This window comes from Bos grunniens, chromosome 19 (genome assembly GCF_055505025.1).
Source record: "Bos grunniens cultivar Pamir isolate PY7600 chromosome 19, Bosgru_T2T1.0, whole genome shotgun sequence".
NCBI lineage: Eukaryota > Metazoa > Chordata > Mammalia > Artiodactyla > Bovidae > Bos > Bos grunniens.
Genome location: NC_141183.1, coordinates 36,296,189 through 36,321,971, shown reverse-complemented (window position 1 = coordinate 36,321,971; position 25,783 = coordinate 36,296,189). Strand labels below are relative to the sequence as shown.

Sequence of the window (25,783 nt, the reverse complement as noted above, 5' to 3'; positions counted from 1 at the left end):
AAACCCAAGTGCCAGACCTCTCTCCTGGTATCCCTTAGTGCCTCAGATTCTACCTGGCCCAAACCATGCGCCAACCTCCACCAAAACACATACAGAAATTCAGTTATTCAGCGGAGATTTAATGAGCCCCTACTGTATTTCAGACAGGCAATAAAAAAAAGTATGTAGCATTTTTTTAAAAGTAACAAAATTCCTAATCTCCCCAGGAAGAAACAATGTACATAAAATACATCAGAAGTCAGAGGGTGACAAGTGCTGTAAGGAAAAATAGAGCAGGGAAAGGAGAATGGTGAGCAGGAGTTGCAATTTTAAAGAGGGTGAACTAGAAAGGCATCACCAAGGTGATGGTTGAGCACAGACCTAAAGAAGGTTGAGGATTAAGCCATGCAGATTGCTAGATGAAGAGTTTTTCAGGTAGAGGGGACAAGGGCAAAGGCCCAGAGGTAGAAGTGTACCTTGTTTGTTCAATTAACCAAAGGCCAGTGTGGCTGCAATTAAAAGAATGAGGAGGAAAGAGGTCACAGGAGGCCAGATCACATATGGCCCTGTAGTCCACTGGCTTCTACTGAATGAAAGGCAAAGTGTTGGAGGATTTGGCCAGAGAGGAGACATGAGATTCACATATTGAAAGAGTGGTCCTCAACCCTAGCCACAAGTTCAAATCATCTGGGGTGCTTTAAAAAGTACCTCTGGGACTTCCGTGGTGGTCCAGTGGCTAAGACTCTGCGCTCCCAAAGCAGAGGGCCCAGGTTTCATTCCTGGTCAGGAAACTAGATCTCACGTGACTCAACTAACAGTTCAAATGCCACAACTTAAGATCCCACATGCTGCTACAAAGATAGATGATCCCAGGTGCTGCAACTAAGACGTATCATGGCTAAATACATATTAAATCTAAACAAATCCCATGGACAGAGGAGCCTGGCGAGCTACAGTCCATGGAGTCGTAGTCAGACACGACTGAGCAACTAAACAACAAAACTAAAAAAACCTCTGGCTGGGTCCTACTTCATTTCAATTACATTAGAATATCTGAAGTAAGGGCTTCCCTGGTGGCTCAAACAGTAAAGAATCCACCTGCAATGTGGGAGACCAGGGTTCGATTCCTGGGTTGGGAAAATCCCCTGGAGAAGCGCATGGCAACCCACTCCAGTATTCTTGCCTGGAGAACCTCATGGACAGAGGAGCCTGGTCCTCTGTAGCCCCATGGGCTACAGTCCATGGGGTCACAAAGAGTCAGACATGACTGAGTGGCTAAGCACAAGCACACATCTGAAGTGAGGTACAGACATAGGAACCTTTTGAGAATTCAACAGGGAACCCAAGGGAAGTTCTTGCAAAAAGCTAGATGAGATTTGATGGTGGCTTGGACCAGCTGTCAGGTTAGTAGCAATGGAGGTGGTGAGAAATGGTCAGTTTCAAGTTCTGTATTTGAGCCCAGTGGCTTCTGGGCTGGTCTCTGTTGGTATCCTCGCTGTCCTCTGATTGGTTCTCCAAATCTTTTAAACATGTAAATCAGACTTTAGCACTCTCTCACTTTAAACCTTTCAATGATTTACTGTCGGGCTGCAAATAAATTCTGAGTGCTTCACCACCACTGCCTGCAAGGCCTGCGCTGGCCATGGGAGACCCTCTAATCACTATATGTCAGCCAAGCTGCTTTTGCTCCTTCTCCAATCTGCTCAATTCTCTCCAGCCTCAAGGATTTCAAACTGCTCCATCTCAGCCTGTTTACCAGGTATTCTTTCTGCCAAAAACCACATATCCCCACCACTCTGTGCATGGTTGATTCCAGCCTTAAGGGGCCCTGCTCTGTGAGGCCTTCCTAACTCAAGGGACACACCCAATGGACACACCCTGCCCACTGTTCTGGCCTCCCTATTCTTTTCCTTCAAGCACATAGCACATCTCATAGTGATAGATTTGTGTTCAGTTGTTGAATGTCTGTTTCCAGTACTAGATGAAAACCCCACTAGGGAAAAATAATATCTGTCTTGTCCAACCATTTGGTTCAATTTCCTTGTAACATTTGTCTGACACATGACCCAACATTTGATGAACACTTTAATAAAAATTAGTCCCCTAGATACCATCCAGTCCTCTGCCATGGGTGCTACTCCAGCCTGCTTGGCCACCTTTTCTCACTCCTTTTCTGCCTTAAGAAACTCAGCCCACACTGAGGACTCAGGTGGCCCCATGCCCCTCCCTTCCTATCTCCTTCTCTTTGTTTCCTGTGTTTCAGCCACACAACAGAGCTCTTTTTAAGAATCATCTCAAGCACTGTGAAGCATTTTCTGACTCCCAACACATGATGTTCGGTCTCAGCTTTGAACCCCAAAGTATTTTGTAAGTAATGACACACTTCCCATCCCACCTTGCCTTAACCTTGACTTCTAGAGTAAGTGGGTGCCCCAGAAAACCACTACCCTACCAAAATCTAGTCTTAATGCTAGTGAGCATCAGTACCACAAGATGAGCTTGTTAGAATAGATTCCCAGGCCCTGAAGAGGGCTTTGGTAAGAATCTGAGTTAGTTCAAGCGTTCTTTATGACTCTAATGCCCACCAGTTTAAAAACCTCATAACAAGTTAACCTGAAGTGAACAGTGACTCTCCACCCAAACCCAAGCCTCGCTGATTCGGTCTTGGGAAAGGGAAGGAGTTCAAAGGTTGGCAATTTTTGCCCTTTCTCTTTTAGGAAGTTAGATGAACAAAAACTCCAAAGTTCTTTATTTGCCTTTCTCTTTTAATTCCTTCCCTGCTCCAATTCTTAAAAAAAAAAACAAAAACAAAACCCAGAAATTAAACACAAGAAAGCTCAAAGAGCCAAGGCAAGCCAGCCCAAGAGTAGCAAGCTCCCTCCCACAGGAGCCAAATTCTGGAAGCTGGGGTCTCCACTCAGAGCCTGGTAGTAAAAGGTGGTGCAGAATAAGGTAGTTCCAGAAGCTAGCAGTAACCCAGCCTGAAGGAGATACAAGGCAGAATTCAAGCCAGTAAGAACCCGGCGGGTTAGAGGGAATGGGTGGGGCTTGGTCAGGGTTAGGGGTGGGGATGGGGGAAATTACCCAGAGGGGCTTTCTGCACAGGGGTACCGCTAACAGGGCCAGGCTGTGTAAGAAGTGGTGTTTGTTGGTCTTGTCAAAGAGCTGTAAGAAAAAAAGAAATGGGGGTACTTCCTAAGCAACACAAGACACCGGAGGCTGAGACAGAGTCACAGTGGACAGGAATGTCCAACTCGATCTCTCAAGCCCCAGCTTGCCCTTCTCTGAGGCACCCAGGCCTCAGACTTCCATTCCTTGCCACTCCAAAGACCCTTCGTCCCTCCCCTCCTCTCAGGGACCCCAGACTTTGCGCCCTCCGAGGTCTCAAAGTCGAGGAGCCCCAGCACGGTTACTTCACCTCCTTCCCGTAGGCATCCGGAAACTGGGCTCCTGTGGAAAGGAGAAGCAAAGGTTACCAGTCCTAGCGCCAACCCAGGCAGTCCCCACTCCTGTGGTGGTGGTGGACCCGGGTGGACGCCGACGAGAAAGGGAGCCCCAGGAGGCTTCTGATTGGTGGAGACACGCACGGACAGTTCTGGGAACCCAGTGGACCCGGCTGATTGGTTTTTTAAAAGGTTCAGGGTTCCACGGGCAGTCTGGTCGATGGGAGGGCCGACATTTCCTTTGGACTCTGCCTCTGCACCAGATCCTAAAGATCTCCCCCAGCACAATCCCAGTTCCATCCCCAGCCCCCTGACCGTGCGCCCCGTAGGAGGCCAAGCCTAAGGCCCCAGCTCCGGAGAAGGCACCCAGGCGGCGGAAAGCAGCCCCAGGACCCGCCATGGCTGTCGACGGTCACGCGCCGAACGAACACCGCCCGGGCCCCCTAAGAAGCCAGCCAATCCCGATTTCCCATGCAAATAAGGTCTACGGGTGCCCAATCCGGGCTGTGTTCATTTTAGCGTCCAGGTCCTCACCCGGGTACTTGGACCTTTGTAAAACCTCTGTTGAGTGGCGAAAACGTCTGGCGGGCGGAGAAACCAGAACCAATTAAAAGCGAAGGAGCTGAGGAGTGTAGGCGGGGTTGTGGGGGGGCGGGACTAGAGGATTTGCGTCACGGATTGGCCCACTTTCCAAGTTGATAGCCTCTCCTAACACCTTTCCCCCCCTCAACCACCGGTCAATTTCCAAAGATCCCGGTCCCTAGGCAAAGTTCCGCCCCTTTCCCCACAAGCTCCTCCTCTTCAGCTTTAAACCAGACCCACTCCCCAAAAGAGGCGGGCCCACGGATAACGAAGCCCCACCCATCATCGTTAAACCACGCCCATTAACCAAAGCCCCTCCTCCGGACCAGAAGGCTCCGCCTTCTTCGTGTGATGCCCCGCCCCTTAGAGTTCACCACCCCCGCCCCCCAACTAATAGCCAGAACCCCCGAGGCTGGGAGATCACGGGATGGGTCGGGGGGGGTGTCTCCACCCTGCCCTGGCCTGCTTCGTCCATCCGTCGGTCTGTCCACTCCCGCCCCTTCCACCTTCTCCAGTCCCCCCCACACTCTGGAGGGCGGGCGGGCAGGCGGGTGCTAGCAAGGGGTGTGCGCCGCTCTCTCGGCAGGGGGCGGGGGAGGCGGCCGCGCGGTGACGCGCGGGGCTGCTGCGGCTGCTCCGCCGGCGGATCATCACTCTCGGGCTGGGATGGACGCGGGGCGGGAGGGCCCTGGCGCGCGGGGCCAGGAGTCCGGGCCTCCCGGCTGCTGAGCGTTCCCCGAAGCCTCTCTCTTGCCCCCAATTTCCCTCCTAGGATTCGCGCCGACCCCCGCCCCGGGGCTCCAGACTCGGCTCCCGCCCTCCTCCGACTCCCTGGACCTCCCCCTCCTGCCCGCCCTCGGGATCGACTAGATCCCTCCCCCTCCCTGAGGATTCCGGCTGGATCCCTGCCCCTGCACCGCGGATCCTGCGCTCCCGGGCTTTGGGCCCCTGGGGATTGCCGTGGACTCCTCCTCCCGCACCCGATCCCGTAGGATCCTCCGCCTGTACCGCCTTCTAGCCCCTCGAAGCCAGCCCACGGAGCCAGTGGATCCCCAATCCAGTCCTGTCCCGTTGCTCCCTCCTCCCTCCGCCGTCCCCGTCCCCACTGCGGGGTTCCCTGTTCTTGGGCTCCTCCTGACCCCATCCCCTACCTTTCCTTTCCCCGGGGATCGACTGGATCCCGGCCCCGCCCCCCGGGGCTGGGGCGAACCCCCTCCCCCGCCGGGTGAGGCGCTGCGGGCGGGGGCTGGGCCTGCGGGGCCGCGGGTGCTCACAGGCCGCCGCCCCCCTCCCGAAGCCCGTCCGCCCCCTACTCGGAGCCCTGGATGGAGGCACCACGGCCCCAGGGCTGAGCCAGGTAGGAGCTAAGCCGGGCCGGGTGTAGGGGGCTGCGTGGCGGTCCAGTGGGGTCTCTCTTCTCCCGCTCTCTCTCCCTGCGCCTCATTTCCCCCAGCCTGCTCTGTCTGCGTGTCTCCGCCTAGGGATGCTCTCGCCGTGTCTCTGCGTCTCGGTCTCTTTGTCTCTGCCTCTCTCCAGCCCATGAATGATCCTTTGAATGGGCCCACAGACCCCGTGTGTTCCCATCTCCCCCTCCCCCTCCTTCTCCCCTTCCCGGCCAAGCCATTTTCCCCACTGCAGGAAGAAGGGGGGTGCCTGCGGCCTGAGCCCCCGTCCCTCAACTCTCCCGGCTGGGGGAGTCAGGCCTGGGCAGGAATGGAGCGAGCAAGGCAGAGGGATGCCAGGGGTGGGGGGGGGCGGAATAGGTGGCAGACAGAGATGGGGAGAGCAGGGAAGAGAAAATGGGGGAGACAGATATAGGGAAAGAGAGAGAGAAATAGAAGGGGCTTGAGGGAGAAATTTGGGAAAGGGATTTGAAGGAGAGAGAAAGATGAGAAACACCAAAAGGGAGGTGTAGAAGATAGAGACGAAAAAAGGGCCGAGAGACTGAAGGCAAGAGCTGGAGCAAGCTGGAAGAGGCCTCGGAAAGATGCTCTGAGTGAGCGCTATGGAGAGGAGCTGGGGGAGGGCTCCAGTGGGAGGGAGGAAGGCAGAGAGGCTGGCAGGGAGGAGGCCAGGGGCCTAAAGTACCTTAAAGGAGGGGGGGTCAGAGGCAGACCTTATTCATGGGAGGGGGAGGGGGCAGCAAGGCCATGGAAGCAGAGCCTAGCCTGGCACAGGCAGAGGAGAACCTGGGAAGCCAGCTCCAAGCCCCCTCCAGGTGTCGGGGGAACAGGAGCTTGAGAGAACCTGAAGAAAGGGAGGGCATGACTGGGTGTGTGTGGTAAGGATTCCCATGTCCTCATCTCTGGAATACATTGACACCTGCAGAGAGCCACCCGCGGGCTGGCGCCTGGCTCTGAAAACCCCGCGTCAGCAAACAGCTCTGGCGGCTGTTGGGGGGGAGGGGGGGCGGGGGCTTGTTGAGATGACCTGGGTGTCTGCCCCTTTAGTCTGACCTGTTCCTGTGTCCTGCCCCTGCTGCCCTGAGCACCCAGGCATCAGAACAGCAACTGTGGGGGGCTGGCAAGGGGAAGAGGAGGTGAAGAGCTGGAAGGGGATGTAAAGAAGCCATAGTTTGCCCCTAGGGCAAAACGGTTTACCCCTATGGGTCAAAATGCCAGGCATGGAGGAAGAGGTGTCTGGGGCTCAAGGCTGTTCAAGACTGTGGAAGGGTAACTGTTGATGGGTGCATCTGATTGCCCTCAAACCCACCCCAGCACCCCTTCTCTCCAGCCAGAGGCCTGGTCACTAGGGCTAGGTTCTGACTGGCCAACAAGGGGCAAGAGGTGGTTATTTTAGGGTTCTCTGCCCCCAGTCTCCAGCTCCCCCCAACATGTATACTTCTTCCTTTATGCTAAGACTGGGGGAAACTCCAGCGTTCTGACTCACGCCTCTGCTCTCCTCTTCATGCCCTGAATGGACCCCATAACCCATCCAGCCCCTTCCCCTCTTCCTCCAGACCCCTCCCCCTCTGGGGTTAAAGCTGCAGCCCGTTGCCGAGGTAACATTACGGGGCAGCATCCCGTCGCCCAGCAACCGGCTGCAGGATCACACTTCTGTCCCCAGATTTGCCCCTCCAGCATCTCCTCCCTGTCTAGACCCTGCCTCAAGACACCTTAACTTCTGAGGAGAGAAATGAAGAGGGCCTGGAGTAGAGGGGTCTCCCCCACTACACAGACCCTTCAAGAATGCGATGTTGAAGGAAAGGGAAAGTGCTGGGGTTGTGCAGTCCCAAGAAAGGCCCAAGTCTGGCCTAGGGTGGGGGTTCAGTGCCATGAAATTACAGCTCGGGAGTAATTAACACATATAAACAAACCCGCCACTTCCTGCTAATTAATGACTTGGTATTTTTATTTTCTCTTCCTTGTCTATCTCATCCCTCCCAGGGAGGTGAGAAGTGGGACTCCTGAGTCCCCAGAGGAGAGCCTGCCTGGGAGGGATCGACCCCTGCTGGAAGGGGGTGTGTTGGGTGGTCTGGGAAACTGGCCCTCCTTCCCCTCTGGCTATCCTAGACATTTAACACCTCTTGACCTCACCTCAGCCTCAGACTTTTCTACATGGGTCCCTGCAGAGGGGAGGGGGGTGGTTGGGGTGGGGGGGAGATGCCAAAGGGGCAGGGGGATGGAAGGAGGGGGGCAATTTGGTCTGAATTCCGAGTCACTAACCACCTATCTCTTCTGTTTCCCCATTCCCACCTGTCTGCCCCATCCAATTTCCCTTCCCTTCTTGCACTTCTCCTCTGTCTTTTTCTGTCCGTCCGTCTGTCCATCCCTCCTCCCCGCAGGTCGGGCCTGCCTTCGCCTTCTCCCACTTCTTTCCCCTTCCCCACCCCTCGCCCCCTCCATGGAGAGGAACAGACCCCTTCTCTGTCCAGTCTAACCCAGGTCCCTCCCCAACCCCCTCCTCCCTCCTTTCCCCCGCCCCCTCCTCCCTCCTGGGGCGAGGGGGGCCTCCCTCCCTCTCCCCCCCCTTCTCTCTCTCTCCGAGGGGGGGGGTCCCGGGGAGGGAGGGGGGGTCCCCCGATCAGCATGTGGCTCCTGGCGCTGTGTCTGGTGGGGCTGGCGGGGGCTCAACGGGGGGGAGGGGGTCCCGGCGGCGGCGCCCCGGGCGGCCCGGGCCTGGGTCTCAGCGGCCTCGGGGAGGAGCGCTTCCCAGTGGTGAACACGGCCTACGGGCGAGTGCGCGGCGTGCGGCGCGAGCTCAACAACGAGATCCTGGGCCCGGTCGTGCAGTTCCTGGGCGTGCCCTACGCCACGCCCCCCCTGGGCGCCCGCCGCTTTCAGCCGCCCGAGGCCCCCGCCTCGTGGCCCGGCGTGCGCAACGCCACGACCCTGCCGCCCGCCTGCCCGCAGAACCTGCACGGGGCGCTGCCGGCCATCATGCTGCCCGTGTGGTTCACCGACAACCTGGAGGCGGCCGCCACCTACGTGCAGAACCAGAGCGAGGACTGCCTGTACCTCAACCTCTACGTGCCCACCGAGGACGGTAAGGGCGCGGGCACCGGGCCGGGCCCCCGGTGGACACAGCCCACAAATGTCCACGCAGACCCTCTGGCGCCAGCACGCCCCGGGGAGGGAGCTGGCCCTTCGCGGGGGGCCATGAGGGGCGGTTTATCCCTGCGGGCTCCCAGGATGGTACGGGTCCCTGCTAGGCAGTCCAGAAGCTCTTTGTGCGCCTAGAAAGCCCATGGGGAGGGCTGCAGGCACTAAGCTGGGCTTACCCACCCACTCCCCGCGGAAGCACAACCAGAGGGGACACGGGCGGGGGAGGGGGGGAGCGGGGGCAGCGATCAGGTGGTGGAGTCATCCATCTGCTGCCAGGACAGCCACTCCAGCTCTGCCCTGACTCCTGCCCCCTAGGCCTGGGTTTGTCCCCAGCAAGTACGCACTTTACCTACACCTCCACTGGAGGACAGCAAAGACTCCTTCTCCCCAGGCCAGCATGGGCAGAGGTCCTGTCACATACAGGGCCCCTCACCTGAGGTGAATACATCTTCCCCAGGAGGCTCTGTCCCCTGATCCCTATGCACTCCCAAAGGATCAGGGAATCTCCTTGCCAAGGGCCCCTCCACTCACAGCACTGCCCACCCATCCCCAACAGAACACCTTCCCCAGCGTTCTGAGCTGGCTGTTCTTGAATGAACTCTCCAGTTCACTAGCTGCTGGTAGTCCCCAGGACTCTCCCCCAGACAGTTCCCTGCCAGCCAGCCTTCAGCACACCAAGACCATCCAGAGTGTCAACACTTTCCAGCAGCCCACAGCAGAGGGCAACTGGCAGGCCCGCAGCCACCCCACAGACCATCTCACAAACACGTTATCCGTCTAACACCCTATTTACCGCTCCAAAACACCCCGACACCCACAGAGAACATCCACTCCCATAAAGTTCCCCCATGGGCCGTCTTCCAATGAGTGTAAAAATAGGTTTCGTACCCAGGAACCCCACTGTACACCCAAAACTCCCACATCATGAACTCAGGTCCCTCTACAGACCAGACAGTTCAACTATTCATCACTCAGGCCATGTATCCAACCGACCAGCACACTCGCCTTTTGCTCTGTGCTCAGTTGCTCAGTCGTGTCCGACTCTTTGCAACCCCTTGGGCTATAGCCCACCAGGTGCCTCTGTCCATGGTATTTTCCAGGCAGGAAGACTGGAGTGAGTTGCGATTTCCTCCTCCAGGGTATCTTCCCAACTCAGGGATTGATCCCGTGTCTCCTGCGTCTCCTGCGTTGGCAGGCGGATTCTTTACCACTGAGCCACCTGGGAAGCCCAACTTTGTGCTCTAGCATCCCACATATCAAAATTCCCAGCACCTTCACACAGCACACATGCCGACACTTCTCAGGAGTTGTGCGCCTTGTCACCCACATAGACCTGTGCTCCCCAGGATCTCTGGGTGTATAGATCTTGTGGCCTTGTAACACTCATACACAAACCATCACCCCACTAACTCTGCACCTGCACCATATGCTCCACCCAGTCATTCACACCACAGTCCCCTGCATTCTCAACACCTCTCAGACATTGCTTACCCCAACTCCTGCCCGGAGGTCATCAGTTTCGTACCTCAGGCTGTGACAACACAGGTGACAGTCTTGCACCCTACTCACAGGTCAGGTTCTCCAATGCCTTGCTCCCTGAACCCAGAGGACCTGCCAATCACAGAACACTCATGCACCTCAACACTGTCACTACCCCTCCCCATATGAGCCACGCCTCCAAGCAACCCATATACACAATGCACAGAAATTCCTACTCCAATGCTATTCAGATTCCAGCCACTCTAATAGACGACCCCAATACACTCCAGACATCCTCTCTAATTCCCCAGCACCGCAAGCATGAGAATTGTCCACTCCACCTTCCCCTGCCTTCTCATGGACCACCTACCCCAATGCCCTGCTACCAGTGAATCATTCACCCCCATGCCTCCAACAGACCGCCCATCACAATGCTCTCCACTTGTGGACTCACCACCCACATCTTCATGTAGAAAGCTGTCCCCCATCCCTTCACCAGTGCCCTGCTCAGTGGGCTATTGTCTCATCACCCCTCATGTGAAACATCCACCCAGCACTTCTCACCGAGTTACTGTCCACCCCAATACCTCCACACAAATTGCCCACCCTGCCCCCATACCACCCAAGCCCACACCTTCTGTATTTTTAACCATCGCTTATTGCAGACCTGCTTGGGGCCTGACACATTCAGGTGATCTCACTAAATCTTCACACCAGCTCTGGGAGGAAGAGGTTGACTCAGGCACACACACACCCGCACACTTAATATTAATATATTCTCACGTGCACACATGCCCTACTGACTTCATCCCCATCCCCAGCTTGTCAGAGAACAGGCCCTGATCCTAATGGGTCCTCATGGGGCCATCATCACCAGTTTGGGGGAGCTTTTCAGAGGCTGACTTTGGCCTTGCTGACCCATCTCTCCCCATGCTGATCCCCATGCTGCTGGGGAGAAATCGACCAGCCTGGGGGAACCCCTCAGACCTCTGGGTTCCAGCTCTCCCTTGACTGATCCCCCAGTCTTCAAGGAGCCTAGAGCCAAACTCTGAGCCCAGTCTGGGGCCTTTCCTCCACTGGGGACACATTTTGTGCCTCCCAGCACCTCCTGGCACCTTATGTGTCAGGGCAGTGTGTTTCCTAGTCCCTATTTGTGGATTGAATCCTCCATTGGGGTGGGGGGCTTTTGGCATTAGAGCAGGAATTGGTGGCGGGGTGGGGGGCTGGTGCCCCTGGTGGGAAGTTTACCATCTGTCGGGGGGAGGACAGCAGACCTGGGTAAGGGATGAGGTTGGGGAGGGGGGTCAGAGGGAAGCGGTGGAGTGGAGGGCAAGACCTGATGACCCCTTTCCCTGCTTCGCCCCACACTGGGGATATGGGATGAGAGTCAGGCTCGTCTGTGTGGATGGAAGTGAAATGCTGGCTGGTGAGAGGCTGGGAAGGTGGGCAGGCAGTGCTCACTGACCTCCCCTCCCTGCCTGCCAGTGGAAAGCTAAGGGCTTTCAGGGGCCATGAGCTGTGGGTTTGGGCTGCCCCAATTCCAAACTACCCTCTGCCCTCCAGATTGGTCCAGAGAGAGGCAGAGTTCTTTCTGCTGCAACCCCTCCTGTCTACAGCCTGGGGGAGCAGGCAGGTGCTTGGCTGGTCCTGAAGAGGGCCTGCCTGAGTGGTGGCCACCCCCTTTTGGGGGGAGCACAGCTGGCCTTGGGCTCCCAGGCTCCTGGGTTGGTTTCCCCTCCCCTCCCACCCACCCCCACCTCTAACACCGTTTCATTTCCAGCAATTAGCAAACACTTGGACAAGCCAAATCCTTTCCAGCCAAGTCAATATATCTTAAGACAGGCCTCAGCCCACTCAGGCACCCCACCCCCCCCACAAAACCAGCCTTTTCTTTGGGGCATGACTTTTTCCGGGGAGGGGAACAAAATTTGGGTTGTAGAAACGTTTTTCTCTTTTCTTGGTTTCTTTTTCTTGCAAACAAATTTTGCTTTTTTTGGCTTATTTTTTCTGCCCCTCACCCTCCCCTTTTCTGCTTTCTCTCCTCCCCTCCCCATCCACCACCTCCCCCCGACTCCCATCTTTCCCCACAAAATTGTCCTTTTTTCTCTGTTTTGTGTTCCCGGTCTTAGGTCCGCTCACAAAAAAACGTGACGAGGCGACGCTCAATCCGCCAGACACAGGTAGATTTAAAAATCCCGCTGCTGCATGTGGTTGCTGATACGAGGACGTTCTCGGCCCTGCCCCTAACTAAATGCCCCCACAGCTCTCAAGGCCCCTCAGTTGTTTTCCCAACTAAAAACGAAAAAGAAAAGAAAAATTTGTAATAATTGGAAAAAAGAATTATGAAAACTTCAAACGAAATTTGAACAATGTTGGACCCACTAGAAAACCAGCAAGAAAAGCTTAAACATGGCGAAAATAAAGTGAAAAAAGAAATTGGAATGTCAGGGAAAAAAAAACAAAAAAACAAAGAATTGGATAAAATGTTTAGTTTGACAGAAATTTGAACTGTTCTGAAACTTGTGAAATGTAACATTTGAAAAGACAATTTTAATTTGGAACAAAACACCAGTCAAAAAAAAAATTTCAAGTTGGCAAATTGATGACACAATTGAAACATCGCTACGATTTCCAAAAAAAAAAAAAAAAAAGCCTGTCCGATGCAGAAACACATATTTGAAGCAAATTAAAGAATTTGGAAATTTTTGAAAACAGGGCCCAATATCTTGAAGTTTCACCACAAAATTTTGAAAAAGTGCAAAGAACTTTTTTCTTTTTTCCTTTTTTTCCAAAAATGGATCTTTTTTGTTTTTTGTTTTTTGTTTTTCTTTTCTTGTTGAATCTGCCCCAGAGCTTCTTGCTTTTTGGTTGTTGTTTTTTTTCTTTGTTCTTTCTTGATCCTGTTTTTTTGTTGTTGGTTTTGAATTCTTGTTGCCCCAGCCCCTCTTCCTGCTCCTTCCCTTTCCGACTCCCCCTCCCCCCACACTGGAAGTGGAGGTGCTGGGTGGGGAGAAGGGGACGGACTGAGGACATTTAGGACAGGACCTCGGAGGGAAGGAGACCAGCCTGAACCTGGAAGGCCACTGGAGGTTCAGGAACTGAGGGAAAAACAGGATTGGGGGAGGGCACCGCCCACCTAGGAGCTTCTGGCCAAAGTCAGGTGGAAGGAGGTGGCAGAGAGGGTCCGAAGAGATCCAGGGTAGAGGGGAGTCTCTTAGTGACCTGTTGGTTGACCTTCTGCCAGGAGGGAAGTTTCCAGTGGAATGAGGGAGACAGGCAGAGGTGCTAGGGACCAGCTGTGGAGGCCCAGGCTTGGCTCTTGTTTGCCGATTGCCTAGGCTGGTCAGAGATGGCAAGTGTCGAGAGAGGACGGCCTGGAAGTATTGTGGCTCCATCTGGAGGAGCTGCAGGGGCAGGGACCCTGACAAGCCCTCTCAGACTCCCACCCTCTTCTGGAATTAGTTACCCTCCAGTCCAGTCTGAAGTGCCCCAAGGGCCTACTCCATATGGCAGTGATCATGGGATCCTTTGGGGACCGGGCAAGAGAGGGGTCCAGAACTCAGGGCTCAGGCTGGTTTCGGGGGCCCAGACTAGTGAGCTGTACCCTGGCTTCATTAACTAGGCTCTTTCCCACCCTGCCTCCTCCTGCCACAGTAATTAGGCTGGGGGTTGCCATGGTAACTTGGGAGGTGACCTAGAAAGGAATTAGGGCGGGGAGGAGACCAAGCCCCCAGGGACCCTAGGGCCTGGCACCCCCTCACCCACAGACCAGGCTACCATGTGGAGCTGAGGCCCAAGGCCTGAGTCTGAGGAAACGCCAGGACCCTCCCAGCATCTCTAGCTCTAGTGCCAGCCTTGGGAGCTCATGCTTCCTAGGAGCAGGAAGGAGATTTGCTGTGTGTGTGTGGGGAGGGGTTCCCCCGGATCCAGCAGGTGCCCTGAGGAGGGCCACCCCCCACCCCTGCCTCTGTTAGGCTTCTAGAAAGCTCTGCCAGGCATTTGGAGAAGTGCTGTGGGGCAGGCTGGCAGGAGGTGGGGAGGGAACTTCTGCCAGGGCTAGCTGGGGAGGGAGGGAGGGGAATCCGGTCTTGCCCCCCAGGGATGGGAGTGACATGTCCCCTGAGCTCCCGGCTGGAACTCAGCAGGCCTGGGAGCTGGGAGGTGCTGCTTCTGGTCTGACTGTGTCCTTGTCCCCCACCCCCTGGCCCATCCCCCCCACCCCCTCCCCACACAGATATCCGGGACTCCGGGAAGAAGCCAGTGATGCTGTTTCTGCATGGTGGCTCCTACATGGAGGGCACGGGGAACATGTTCGATGGCTCCGTCTTGGCCGCCTACGGCAATGTCATTGTAGCCACGCTCAACTACCGGCTTGGGGTGCTCGGTGAGGGTGGGCAGCCAATTCTAGGGGCTGGAGTCCTGGGAGGAGGGCCTGCTGGCAGGATTACACTAAACCCAGCTGAAGCAGAATGGCTTCTGGGCTGGATTGAGATGCCCAGAAAGAGAGCAAGGGTGCCATGACACCTCCAGGAAGCCCCCTCTCTTCCTCTGCTCCCAGGTTTTCTCAGCACTGGGGACCAGGCTGCAAAAGGCAACTATGGGCTCCTAGACCAGATCCAGGCCCTGCGCTGGCTCAGTGAGAACATCGCCCACTTCGGGGGGGACCCTGAACGCATCACCATCTTCGGATCTGGGGCAGGAGCCTCCTGTGTCAACCTCCTGATCCTCTCCCACCACTCGGAAGGTACGAGCCACCTCCCCAGCCTGTCCCTTCTGTCCCCTTCCCCAACCTCTGGCCCTACCAGGTCCCCCTTCTCCCTCGGGCTGATACAGCCCAGCCTAAAGCCTGCTTGTCCTGACAGGGCTGTTCCAGAAGGCCATTGCCCAGAGCGGCACTGCCATTTCTAGCTGGTCTGTCAACTACCAGCCACTCAAATACACACGACTGCTGGCTGCCAAGGTGGGCTGTGACCGGGAGGACAGCGCCGAGGCTGTGGAGTGTCTGCGCCGGAAGCCCTCTCGGGAGCTGGTGGACCAGGACGTGCAGCCTGCCCGGTATGGGGCTGGGTCCAGGCCCCCACTCTCCTTGCTGGGTCCAAGGAGGTTGAGGGTGGAAGGTGCCTGCGGGTCACAGGCTGTCCATTTAGCCAGGGGAGGTGGACTTCAGGCCTCTCCCATGGACCTACCTTCCCCCGGAAGCTTTTCCAAAGCAGAGGTGCCTAAACAGAGCCTGGGTGCACCAGACGCCAGGAAGTGCTTCAGGGAGGACTTCCTGAGAGGCCAGGTGCCCTGAAAGGGCCCTGAAGATTTTAACTAGGGGAAAAGGTCTTCCAAGCAGAGGGCTCAGCAGGCTGTGGGTGGAGAGGAGGCCAGCCAACAGGTGACATGACCTTGACGTCTTCTCCCCAGCTACCACATTGCCTTTGGGCCTGTGGTGGACGGTGATGTCGTCCCTGACGACCCTGAGATCCTCATGCAGCAGGGAGAATTCCTCAACTACGACATGCTCATTGGGGTCAACCAGGGAGAGGGCCTCAAGTTCGTGGAGGACTCGGCAGAGAGCGAGGATGGCGTGTCCGCCAGCGCCTTCGACTTCACGGTCTCCAACTTCGTGGACAACCTGTACGGCTACCCAGAGGGCAAGGATGTGCTACGGGAGACCATCAAGTTCATGTACACGGACTGGGCCGACCGGGACAACGGCGAGATGCGGCGCAAGACCCTGCTGGCACTCTTTACCGACCACCAGTGGGTGGCACCGGCTGTGGCCACCGCCAAGCTGCACGCTGACTACCAGTCCCCTGTCTACTTTTACACCTTCTACCACCACTGCCAGGCTGAGGGCCGGCCCGAGTGGGCGGATGCAGCGCATGGGGATGAGCTACCCTATGTCTTTGGTGTGCCCATGGTGGGTGCCACCGACCTCTTCCCCTGCAACTTCTCCAAGAATGACGTCATGCTCAGTGCCGTGGTCATGACCTACTGGACCAACTTCGCCAAGACTGGGTGAGGGCCAGAGGGGCTGGGTGGGGCACCCCTGCAGGTCAGGGCACACACGCACCCTCCATCCTCAGCCCCTTCTCTCCCTCTTCATCACACGGCCATCATTTCTCCATCAAGGCGCTCTCACCTTCTCGACTCAGGCACCTGCCGGACAGCTCCTCTGTGCGTGTTGGAGATTCAGAAATGTTGGACCAAGAGGTCATTCCGGCGGGTGGGCTCAACTTGATGGCTTTGGCTCTGTGTCTGCCTTTGCATACCCATACACCACTCTCTTTCTCCTCTGAGTTCTCCCGTCTGTGTTTCTGAGTATGTGTATAAGAGTTTGTATCTCTCTCTCTCTATTGCTGTCTCTAGCTCTCTCTCCTGAAGTCCATCAATATCTCTGCTCTTTTTGATCTGCTTACTCTTTGCTCACTGCTTCCCCCCACCCCCAGCTGCCTCTCATGGGCTTTTGTCTCTCTGTTTCCATATGTCTCTATCTCATTCACTCTGCCTGTGTCACTGGCGGTCTGTCCGTCTGTCCTCTCTGTCCCTCTGGCGTCATCTCAGGCCGTCTCTCTGGCAGTCTGGCTTCATCCCTATTTGTCTACCTATCTCCGTCTCTGGCAGTGTCTCTGTCTCTTCGTGTCTGTCTCTCTCTGCCTCTCTTCCTGTCTCCCCAGCTCTCTGCATCTCTGCCCATCCCACTTCCCGTGGGTCCCACAGCCTCCCCGCTTCTCATCAGGACCTCATCCTCACTCCTTTCCCTGCCCACCTGTGTCCACAGCGACCCCAACCAGCCGGTGCCACAGGACACCAAGTTCATCCACACCAAGCCCAACCGCTTCGAGGAGGTGGTGTGGAGCAAGTTCAACAGCAAAGAGAAGCAGTACCTGCACATCGGTCTGAAGCCGCGCGTGCGCGACAACTACCGGGCCAACAAGGTGGCCTTCTGGCTGGAGCTCGTGCCGCACCTGCACAATCTGCACACGGAGCTCTTCACCACCACCACGCGCCTGCCGCCCTACGCCACGCGCTGGCCGCCTCGCCCGCCCCCCGGCGCCCCGGGCACGCGCCGCCCGCCGCCCCCCGCCACCCTGCCGCCCGAGCCCGAGCCCGAGCCGGGCCCCCGGGCCTACGACCGTTTCCCCGGGGACTCCCGAGACTACTCCACGGAGCTCAGCGTCACCGTGGCCGTGGGTGCCTCGCTCCTCTTCCTCAACATCCTCGCCTTTGCCGCCCTCTACTACAAGAGGGACCGGCGGCAGGAGCTGCGGTGCCGGCGGCTCAGTCCCCCCGGTGGCTCGGGCTCTGGGGTGCCCGGCGGGGGCCCCCTGCTCCCCGCTGCCGGCCGCGAGCTGCCACCCGAGGAGGAGCTGGTGTCACTTCAGCTGAAGCGGGGCGGGGGCGTTGGGGCGGACCCTGCAGAGGCCCTGCGCCCCGCCTGCCCACCCGACTACACTCTGGCCCTGCGCCGGGCGCCGGACGACGTGCCTCTCTTGGCCCCCGGGGCCCTGACCCTGCTGCCCAGCGGCCTGGGGCCACCCCCTCCCCCGCCGCCCCCCTCCCTCCATCCCTTCGGGCCCTTCCCCCCGCCGCCCCCCACAGCTACCAGCCACAACAACACGCTCCCCCACCCCCATTCCACCACTCGGGTATAGGGGGCGGCTCGGGGAGGAACCCCTCCCCTGCCCTCCCAGATGCAACAGGCTTTTCTCGTGTGGAGCTTTCACACGTGGACGAGCATTAGGTGGACATGGGTTTTCTCACGGCAATGCGTCTCTCCCGAGCAGAGAGGCCCTTTATCTTCTCCGGACCTGGGCCTTTGAACAACTGGGGGCGGGTGTTTTCTCCCCTCTGTTGGGACCCCCACACGGAGGTGTGCTTTCTCACGAGGGGGTGTGTTTTCCCATGTGCAGGGTGAAGTTTTTTTTGGCCACCCTGGACACATGTTGGCTCCCTCAGAGAATTCCTGCGGGGATTTGTACCCCAGAATTCTGTTCCCTCATGCCTTCTCCCCACTGCTCCTTCCTCCCACCCCCTGGAGACCCTGGAAGTGGTGTGTTGACAAACAGAGACCCCTGGCCACCAGATGACACAGGGTGGTGCCCGGGAAGTACCGAAGAAATAAATCACAGCTCCCCCTCCCGCCCCACCCCCATCCCCTCCCACCCCCAGCGAAGCATGTGTATCCCCCCTTGGCACAAATGAGGTGAAGCAGGTCTTCCCAGGCAGGCCTTGCCTTCCACCAGACACAGAGTCCCTGCTGTGGGGGGCAGGGAGGAGACCCTGCAATCTTGTGCTGCCTGGGACTGTGTCTTCCCATGGGCCCAGGTCGCATTTCTGAGTGGAATCATGTTCTTGCATGTGGATGTATGTTTTCCCATGCAGACAGCCCCTTTCTCTCCAGCATTTCCCTGCGTCTTCCCGACCTCAGGCCCAGCACTTCTCACACAGCAGGTGGGAACAGACTTCAGACTGACAGAAACTGAGGGGGATGGACAAGCCCTGGGGCGGGGGTCCCTCTGCCCCTCCCTCCCTCCCTTCCTTGGAGGGAAGCTGGGGGGCGGAGGGTGAGTGTGGCACCTGCCACCCACAGAGGCTGTGCATGGTTTGACCAAAGCCCTCACTGCAATCTGAGGACAGCCCTTCCCTCAGGCCATTGCTCATCTGTGCCAAACCAGTGAGGTGGGTTTGAGGGGGGAATACCCCCAAAGTGTGGCAAGGACCCCCCAGTCCTGGGCCCAGCCAAGTAAACCTGGGCAGGTGGGATACAGGAGGGGGAAGGTGGCAGCCTAAGGGGTCCCGCCTGTGTCCCTCTTCTTGCCACGTGTCATCCCTCCCTCTCGGCCTCTCTTCTGCCTCCCCGCATCGCTGTCCCCCCAGGAAGCCATCCCTTCCTGGTGTCCAACCAGCTCCTTCCTGCAGCTGCCCACCCCTTCCTTTGACCTGCACCGCCCCCCCCACTCCCGCCTTGCTCCCCTGGGCTGAAGGAAAGGAACAGAGGAGAGAGGAGGAGAGCAGGAGAGAAAGGCTTCCTGGGACAGGTTGGGGAGAGAATGGGGTCAGCTGTACTGAGGAACAGATGGAGGGGGCAGTGGGGGACGGGGCTTAGGCAGACACCAGCAGGAAGAATTTGATTTTGAAAGGACGCGTGTAAGGTGACTGCCCAAAGAGAAAGGGTTTGGGCCTCTGGGGAAGAGAACCGTGTCGGGAAGGGTTTCAAGGGACGCCAGCGGAGAAGAGTAAATCCTTGTCTGCTGGCATTTCGTGGGTTCGTTAGTGCCAAATGTGAGTCAGGGGTGGAGTGCTGTCTTCCACTGACACCCAGTTTCAGAATCCCTCATCTTGGCTCCCCAGAACTTTGCCTCCTGACTGTCCCTTCTGCCCCCACCTTCACCCATGGAAACTTGGTTCTTTTCCCTCCCCTTCCCCTGCCTGGGCTAGCTCCTTTCCAAACAGCCATGCCCTCTAAATGCTAGGGACCTGGGCCCTGAACCCTGTAGACAGATGCCCCCCAAGTTGGGGCATGGGAGGGGGGCTGGGGGACCCCATGATTCAGCCACGGACTCCAATGCCCAGCCCCTCTCCCCAGAACAATTCCCTGACAATCCCATGTCCCTATCCCAACCCTTTGCGGCTCTGTACACATTTTTAAACCTGGCAAAAGATGAAGAGAATATTGTAAATACAAAAGTTTAACTGTTGGTTTTGCCTGCTGTTATGTTAGAAGGTGGGGCTGGGGGGCTTCAAAGAAACAAACTTTGGAGAAGTGACTCGGCCTGTGAAGGGGTAGGAGAAGAGGGTCCAACCCTTTTCAGTGAGGAGGTCTGAGAGAAATGGGCAGTGGGTGCTGGGGTGTGGTTGTCATGGCAGTGGGGTTGTTTGGGGAGTTAAGATCAGAACCAGTGTCTATGGAGGGGTCAGAGCCTGGCATAGAGGACCAGGAGGGGACTGATGGGGGCAGACACCAGGCAGGCCAGAGAGCCCACAGGATGCTGCCTGTGGCTGACTCTAGGAGAGGCATGCAAGGTGTAGGGTTTGGTCTCTGCTAAGACCTGGCCCAGGCTGGAGGCTCAAACCTGGGCCCAGGACTCTCTTGGCACATTGTGAGGGATAGCCCCACACCATTGTGACCCGTTTACCCCAGGGGACAGGAAGGTGGGCTGGTGGATACTGTGGGCACAGTGGGCTGGGGGCCTAGGGGCCCTGGTGGCCCTAGGGACCCCCATGGCCATGGCTGAGCGGCCACGGCCCGGGTGGGCCTCGTATCACAACCCTAACACCAACAGCTGCCAGGACCTGGGCAACTCCATCCTGCTGCTGCTGGGCCTTATCATTTGCATTAACATTGGCATCAACATGGTGACGCTGGTCAGGGTGGGCCCGGGCGGGAGGGTGCTGGCAGGACGGCTGGGGGGCAGGCCCGATGGCCAGGGCCTATCTGGGGTCACTGTGTCCTTCCTCACCTAGCTCTGGCGCAGACTCCGTGGCTTCTTACACCAAGTGTTCCGTGTTATTTGTGAGAAAGGTAAGTGGAGGATGGGGACGGGGGGGGCATGGGAAGGGCAGAAATCGAGTATTCTGTCCCTGTCCTTAAGCTGGCCCCTTCCCCTCCCGCTCTCCCTCTCAGACTCCATAACTACGCAGCTTCTCTTCCTGCACCCTGCCTCTCCATCCCTGTAGGAGCCAGGCTCCCCACCAGCCTCTCACCTCTCCTCGATCCACAGAAGCTTCTAAGTTACGCTCACCTGGGAAGCAGACCCAGCCCTCAAAGCATAGCTCTCCAGCAGTCCACCTACGATGCACCATGGACGCTGTGAAGATGACGGTGACCCCCCCACCCACTCGCCGCCGTCACCGTCGAGGCTCTTCATCGCGCCGTGCCCGCCGCCCGGTGGCCTGGGCCCCTGACACTGACGACGATGATGACGAGAAGCCCCCACATCAGCACACAGCGGCCTGCTCCCACAACTGGGACTACCCTGAGGATTGGGAGGGTTTACAGACTGCCCAGAGGTTCTGGACTCCCTGGGCCCAGGACACGTTGGAGCCTCCGACCCAGACCATCCGCTTCCAGCAGACTATAGAGGGAAGGCCCCTCAAGAGAGAGATGCAGTCTGATCTGGGCCTAGAGGCCTACGTGTACCCTGTGAATCCCCCACTCCCCAGCCCTCAGATCCTGAGCCACAAGAACAGTGGAGGGGGGGCAGGGGCAGGGGCCCAGGCAGAACAGGAGCAGTGCGCACCAGCCGAGCCACCCATCCTGGGCCCGGCCAATGTCCCGGACATCCCCCGGCGCCGCTCCTCAGGGCGCGTCGCCTACGATGCCAGGGATGTGAGGCGGCGGCTGCGGGAGCTGACCAGGGAGGTGGAGGCCCTGTCTCACTGTTACCCTCTGGCCTCTGGATCCAGCACAGCTGAGGGGACGAGAAAGGACTGGGTATACCGTTCCCTGACAGAGAGGTGACTGGGAGAAGAATAAAAAAAAGAGAGGAGGTGGATTGTGGTGGTGTGTGTGGAGGGTGGTGCCAGGGCCCACACAGCACCCAGAAGCTTGGTTACTAAGGAAATGATCTCCCTGGCAACAGGGCCTAGAGAGCCCTGAGGCCCCTCATCAACCTCTTGGCCCCAGGCCCTGTCCTCAGCCTTTTCCCAGGCCTTTCTTGGTTCCCAGGCTCCTGCCTGCCTCTGCTCCATTTTCTTTAGTGTTCGGGGAAGCACCCCCCAAATCCCACTCCCTATCCCCAGCAGTACTGCACTTGAGGGGAGACCCTCATTCCATGGCTCCACCTCCTCAAGAGGTCTGGCTCTTGCCAGAGCCCAGGTTCAGGCTGCAGCTACAGGTGAGGCGTCGTCCCTCTTAAGCCCTGGACTCTTTGGGGAGGGATGGCTGAGAGTGAGGATACCCCGGCCCTCACAGTTCCCCTGTCAGAACCCAAAGCTCCTGTACCCTCGAGCAGGCTTGGAGCAGTGATAAAATACTGAGGACGCTGTGGCCCTCTGTGACCTCATGCCTCTGCTCAGCATCTCCATGTCACAAATGAGACGGGCTCAGAGAGATCACGTGACTTACGGTCATATCGACTATAAGGATCAACTTCATGGCCTCAGATCCTCCAGCCTCTGCTCCCACAGGTAGATCCCCTTTGCTTCTGAGTCAGCTTGGCCCATCAGAGTCTCCCATCTTCTTCAGTTACCCATGGAAACTCATCAGAATATTCCATCCACTGGACATCTGAGAAACCCAGGCCCTACCTACTTCTAGACAGTTAGGATCACCAACACATGCTCAACTTGTGAACAAGGAACCAGGCTGAAGGACTAGACCTCACCTTCCATACCAGATGGGTTCCTGGAATGTGAGCAGATAGGCCTTTTATGAATCACCTCGCTTCTCTGCCATTTTCCTTTGACCAACATTATTGATCATTTTAAACTGACTCCACTAAGTGGATCTATTTTGAACACCTACTATATGTTTGGAGGCTGGATGGGAAATGCCAGCTGGGTGTTCCTCTATCTTTTCCCCTCTCTTTTTGACCACACAGTGCAGTTTGTGGGATCTTAGTTCCCTGACCTAGAGAAGGCAATGGCAACCCACTCCAGTACTCTTGCCTGGAAAATCCCATGGACTGCAGCCTACCAGGCTGATCAGGGACTGAACCCAGGCCCTTGGCAATGAAAGTGCAGAGTCCTAACCATTGGACCTCCAGGGACTTCCTTGTTCCTCTCTTTCTGCTAAGTTGTTCATTGTACAAACAGAATGACCTGAGGTCCCCTCAGTACCACTTTCTTGCTGCTGCTGCTAAGTCGCTTCAGTTGTGTCCGACTCTGTACGACCCCAGAGACGGCAGCCCACCAGGCTCCGCTGTCCCTAGGATTCTCCAGGCAAGAACACTAGAGTGGGTTGCCATTTCCTTCTCCAATGCATGAAGTGAAAAGTGAAAGTGAAGTCGCTCAGTCATGTCCAACTCCTAGCGACCCCATGGACTGCAGCCTACCAGGCTCCTCTGTCCATGGGATTTTCCAGGCAAGAGTACTGGAGTGGGGTGCCATCACCTTCTCCACCACTTTCTTAGATCACAGCAATGAACCCAGTTTAAATCATAGATTCCTTTTGTCATATCAACAAGTACATCCAAAGTTTGTGTTTTGTGAATTTCATGTGGTTTTCTTAAGATAGCAACTAATCCTTTTTCAAGTTGGAGGGGTGACTCAGTGGGAGAGCAATTGGTTAGGAAGGAGAGAAACCATGGTTGAGGGGTGGTCTCTAGCAAAGGCAGCAACCTCATGCTCTGAAGTAAAGGGGCCGGTTGGCTCAGTGATCACCAACAGCAAAGACTGCAATCCCTGGCCAGGAAGGGATGGCCATGGTGGGTGCTAGAGGGCTTATGACAGGGAAATTGGCAGAACTGGGAGGGAATGGTGCAGTGGGGTGACCCCAGAGTGGACTCTTACTGTCACCCATCCATCTAAACACCCTAGCTGCACGCTGCAAGCAGGTGTGGGTAGGGAGTCCCAGTGGGCTATAAATTGCCATATCTCAATGAAATGGAGGAAATCCTTTATGCATGGCTCAGTCCCTATGAAGACTGTCTGCGCACTGTAGTTACATTTTCAAATCGAGTTAAGCCAGCCCCTACAAAGACAGAAGGTCACACTGAACTCTGGGGGCTGGGCTCCATTAGTGGGAGCCAAGGGCAAAGATAGCCACATCAAGAGCCAGCTGAGTGGATGAAAGACGTGCCACCTCTGCATTGTGACTCCCTGCAACATGCCTCATTGTGACCGAGCTCCCTCACCTGCTGGTAGGTATCCCAGGTCCCACCATGAGTGCAGTGTGGGTCAGGGCTGGTGGGGGGGGGGCGGGTGGCCCAGGTGGCCCTAGGACCCCCCCACCATGGAAAATCAGCTCTGGTCTGACAACCTGGGGTGCTGCCATCAACACCAAGAAAGTACCCAGGATGTGGAGGACTTCCTGCTCCTGCTGCTGGGGCTTGTCATTCTTGTCAACATCGGGATCAACGTAGCAACTATGGTCAGTGATGGTTGGGGACACCCTGGGGGTGAAGAGGGCTGAGGGTGGGAGCCAGCAGCTGGCACTTGCGCCTGCAGAAATGGTCTTGGCTGGGGTGGGCTTGGAATGGTGAGTAGGGAGAGCCTGGCCTTCATTCCCACTCCACCCATCCCACTCCACCCCTAGATGTGGCACAGGCTCCAGAATGTCTTAGACAACAGCATCTGTTGGATTAATCAGAAAAGTAAGTATGGAAGACAGGTAGGGGGCATCTGGCCCCTGCCACTCCCAAGACACCAGAAACCCAGGTCCCAATCGTTCCCTGACCCTGAAATCTTCTGACAGTTGCCAGGCCCTCACAGACTCTCTTGCCTCTCCTAGATGAAATCTTGCAGGCTTGTGAAAGTTCCCCCAAATATCCTCCAGCCAAGGCCAAAGACGTCCACGTCCACTGTACCCTGGACCCTGTAGAAGTGAAGATGGCCAGGCCCACTCACTGCTCCTCTTCCTCCTACCGCCGCCCCCACAGCCGAAGCCGCAGCCGAAGCCGCAGCCGCCACCCTCACCGCCACCAACCTCGCTGCCAGGGCCGCAGCCGAAGCCGCCCCTGCAGCCACCAGCGGAGGTCGAAGAACCGCAAACAATTCCCCTACAGTTGCTCGGTCTTCGGTAGGCCACGTCACAGCCACAAGATGTCACAGCTGCGGGCGAGGCCCTCCTTTGATCGGGAGGACCTGGACTCCTACCTGGAGGAGGACGAAGACCTTGCCTTCCCACTCCCCAAGTACCCGAGGGGGGGCTGGGGAGGGCTCTACCAACGGATGGGCCTGCCCTCCAGCGTGGGGCTCTGGGGCCGCCAGGGTGGGATCCTGGCCAGCCTGCCGCCACCTTCTCTCTACCTGTCACCTGAGCTGCGCCGCCTGCCCAAGCGTGTGGAGGCCAAGTCTGAGCTCAGGCTGCAGTCCTTCGGGCCCCTCTGCTCACCATCCCACACCTGGGGCAATGTGGAGGTTGACCAGTGGACCTCGTCTCCACCGCCCCCCCGACGGCTGCCCCCCAACCCCTCATGGGTCCCTGCAGGGCACAGCCCTTACCCCTCAAGGGGCCAGCTCCTGTATGACAACTGGGATCAGCGGCGACGTGGTCTGGAGGCTTCTGAGCCTCCCTCTGCCCTGTTGACCCGGGGCTCCCGGCCCGAAGCCCGAGAGCACTACTCCCCACAGGTCCACCGACGGAGCCTCATCGGCCATGCTCACGGCCAGCCCAACCGCAGCCCCAACCCCTCCACGGGACACTTGAACTACTCCCGGGATCCGCATGAGGTCCGGCGCCGGGCAGCCGAGTGGACTGAGACACTGCCCACTAGGCACCCTCTGACCACCTCCACCTCCCTCACTGTGCTGGGCGAGGCCTCGTACCAGCGGGCCCCGGCTCCCAGCTCAGCTCTGCTCCTCCGCTCCTCCCAGCCCCTGCCCGAAGTCCAGGCTACAGAGCCGCCCCAGCCCACCTTTATGCCACTCAGCCGGAACCCAGGGGGCAATGCCAGCTACCAGGTGTACGACAGCCTGGAGCTGAAGCGGCAGGTGCAGGAGAGCAGGGCGCGAGCCAACTCGCTGCCACCTTCCAACTCGGCCTCCAGGCCCTCTCTGCATAGAAGCCGGACTGGGAAAATTCATTGACCGGCAGCCAGTGGGGGCAGTGGGGGGCAGGGCATGGAGAAGGGAATAAAGATCAAGAGTCCAGGAAACGCTGGT

The 25,783-nt window shown here is 57.4% G+C and overlaps 4 protein-coding genes across 7 annotated transcripts; 3 read left to right on the top strand and 1 right to left on the bottom strand.

Moving 5' to 3' along the window:
* Nucleotides 1-2,726: 2,726 nt before the first annotated feature.
* On the bottom strand, nt 2,727-3,843 carry TMEM256 (transmembrane protein 256). Its single transcript, XM_086359254.1, has 4 exons — nt 3,738-3,843; nt 3,398-3,429; nt 3,064-3,144; nt 2,727-2,960 (listed from the first exon to the last, which is right to left on the bottom strand). Exons 1-4 carry the CDS (start codon nt 3,820-3,822, stop codon nt 2,817-2,819), a joined length of 342 nt encoding a protein of 113 aa, XP_086215380.1. The 5' UTR covers nt 3,823-3,843; the 3' UTR covers nt 2,727-2,816.
* A 1,390-nt stretch (nt 3,844-5,233) lies between these two features.
* Nucleotides 5,234-19,716, top strand: NLGN2 (neuroligin 2). 3 transcript variants are annotated; one of them, XM_086359201.1, is made up of 8 exons: nt 5,234-5,361; nt 8,357-8,489; nt 12,157-12,207; nt 14,262-14,411; nt 14,586-14,771; nt 14,890-15,082; nt 15,437-16,033; nt 16,797-19,716. In XM_086359201.1, the coding sequence occupies exons 2-8, from the start codon at nt 8,384-8,386 to the stop codon at nt 17,668-17,670; spliced, it is 2,157 nt and encodes a 718-aa protein (XP_086215327.1). In that variant the 5' UTR covers nt 5,234-5,361; nt 8,357-8,383; the 3' UTR covers nt 17,671-19,716. The 3 variants fall into 3 exon arrangements, with proteins under 3 accessions (XP_086215327.1, XP_086215326.1, XP_086215325.1); XM_086359199.1 differs by lacking the exon at nt 5,234-5,361 and having other exon boundaries at nt 7,598-8,489; XM_086359200.1 differs by lacking the exons at nt 5,234-5,361; nt 12,157-12,207 and having other exon boundaries at nt 7,596-8,489.
* Nucleotides 19,717-20,193: 477 nt separating this feature from the next.
* SPEM1 (spermatid maturation 1) lies at nt 20,194-21,507 on the top strand. Of its 2 annotated transcripts, none has more exons than XM_086359248.1 (2): nt 20,194-20,540; nt 20,740-21,507. In XM_086359248.1, exon 2 carries the CDS (start codon nt 20,820-20,822, stop codon nt 21,477-21,479), a length of 660 nt encoding a protein of 219 aa, XP_086215374.1. In that variant the 5' UTR covers nt 20,194-20,540; nt 20,740-20,819; the 3' UTR covers nt 21,480-21,507. The 2 variants fall into 2 exon arrangements, with proteins under 2 accessions (XP_086215374.1, XP_086215375.1); XM_086359249.1 differs by having other exon boundaries at nt 20,483-20,540; nt 20,696-21,507.
* A 2,342-nt stretch (nt 21,508-23,849) lies between these two features.
* On the top strand, nt 23,850-25,776 carry SPEM2 (SPEM family member 2). Its single transcript, XM_086359189.1, has 3 exons — nt 23,850-24,050; nt 24,216-24,273; nt 24,411-25,776. The coding sequence occupies exons 1-3, from the start codon at nt 23,913-23,915 to the stop codon at nt 25,706-25,708; spliced, it is 1,494 nt and encodes a 497-aa protein (XP_086215315.1). The 5' UTR covers nt 23,850-23,912; the 3' UTR covers nt 25,709-25,776.
* The last annotated feature ends 7 nt before the right edge of the window (nt 25,777-25,783 follow it).

Bases quoted from the DNA above. Each gene is read 5' to 3' on its own strand.
- TMEM256 (XM_086359254.1), bottom strand. From the start codon at position 3,822: ATGGCGGGTCCTGGGGCTGCTTTCCGCCGCCTGGGTGCCTTCTCCGGA. The intron at 3,145-3,397 runs GTGAAGTAACCG...TTTTTCTTACAG, and splicing joins CGGATGCCTACGGGAAGGAG to CTCTTTGACAAGACCAACAA. The intron at 2,961-3,063 runs GTAATTTCCCCC...TATCTCCTTCAG, and splicing joins TGTGCAGAAAGCCCCTCTGG to GCTGGGTTACTGCTAGCTTC.
- NLGN2 (XM_086359199.1), top strand. From the start codon at position 7,607: ATGCCAAAGGGGCAGGGGGATGGAAGGAGGGGGGCAATTTGGTCTGAA. The intron at 12,208-14,261 runs GTAGATTTAAAA...CTCCCCACACAG, and splicing joins GCTCAATCCGCCAGACACAG to ATATCCGGGACTCCGGGAAG. The intron at 14,412-14,585 runs GTGAGGGTGGGC...CTCTGCTCCCAG, and splicing joins CTACCGGCTTGGGGTGCTCG to GTTTTCTCAGCACTGGGGAC.
- SPEM1 (XM_086359248.1), top strand. From the start codon at position 20,820: ATGGACGCTGTGAAGATGACGGTGACCCCCCCACCCACTCGCCGCCGT.
- SPEM2 (XM_086359189.1), top strand. From the start codon at position 23,913: ATGGAAAATCAGCTCTGGTCTGACAACCTGGGGTGCTGCCATCAACAC. The intron at 24,051-24,215 runs GTCAGTGATGGT...CTCCACCCCTAG, and splicing joins GGATCAACGTAGCAACTATG to ATGTGGCACAGGCTCCAGAA. The intron at 24,274-24,410 runs GTAAGTATGGAA...TGCCTCTCCTAG, and splicing joins CTGTTGGATTAATCAGAAAA to ATGAAATCTTGCAGGCTTGT.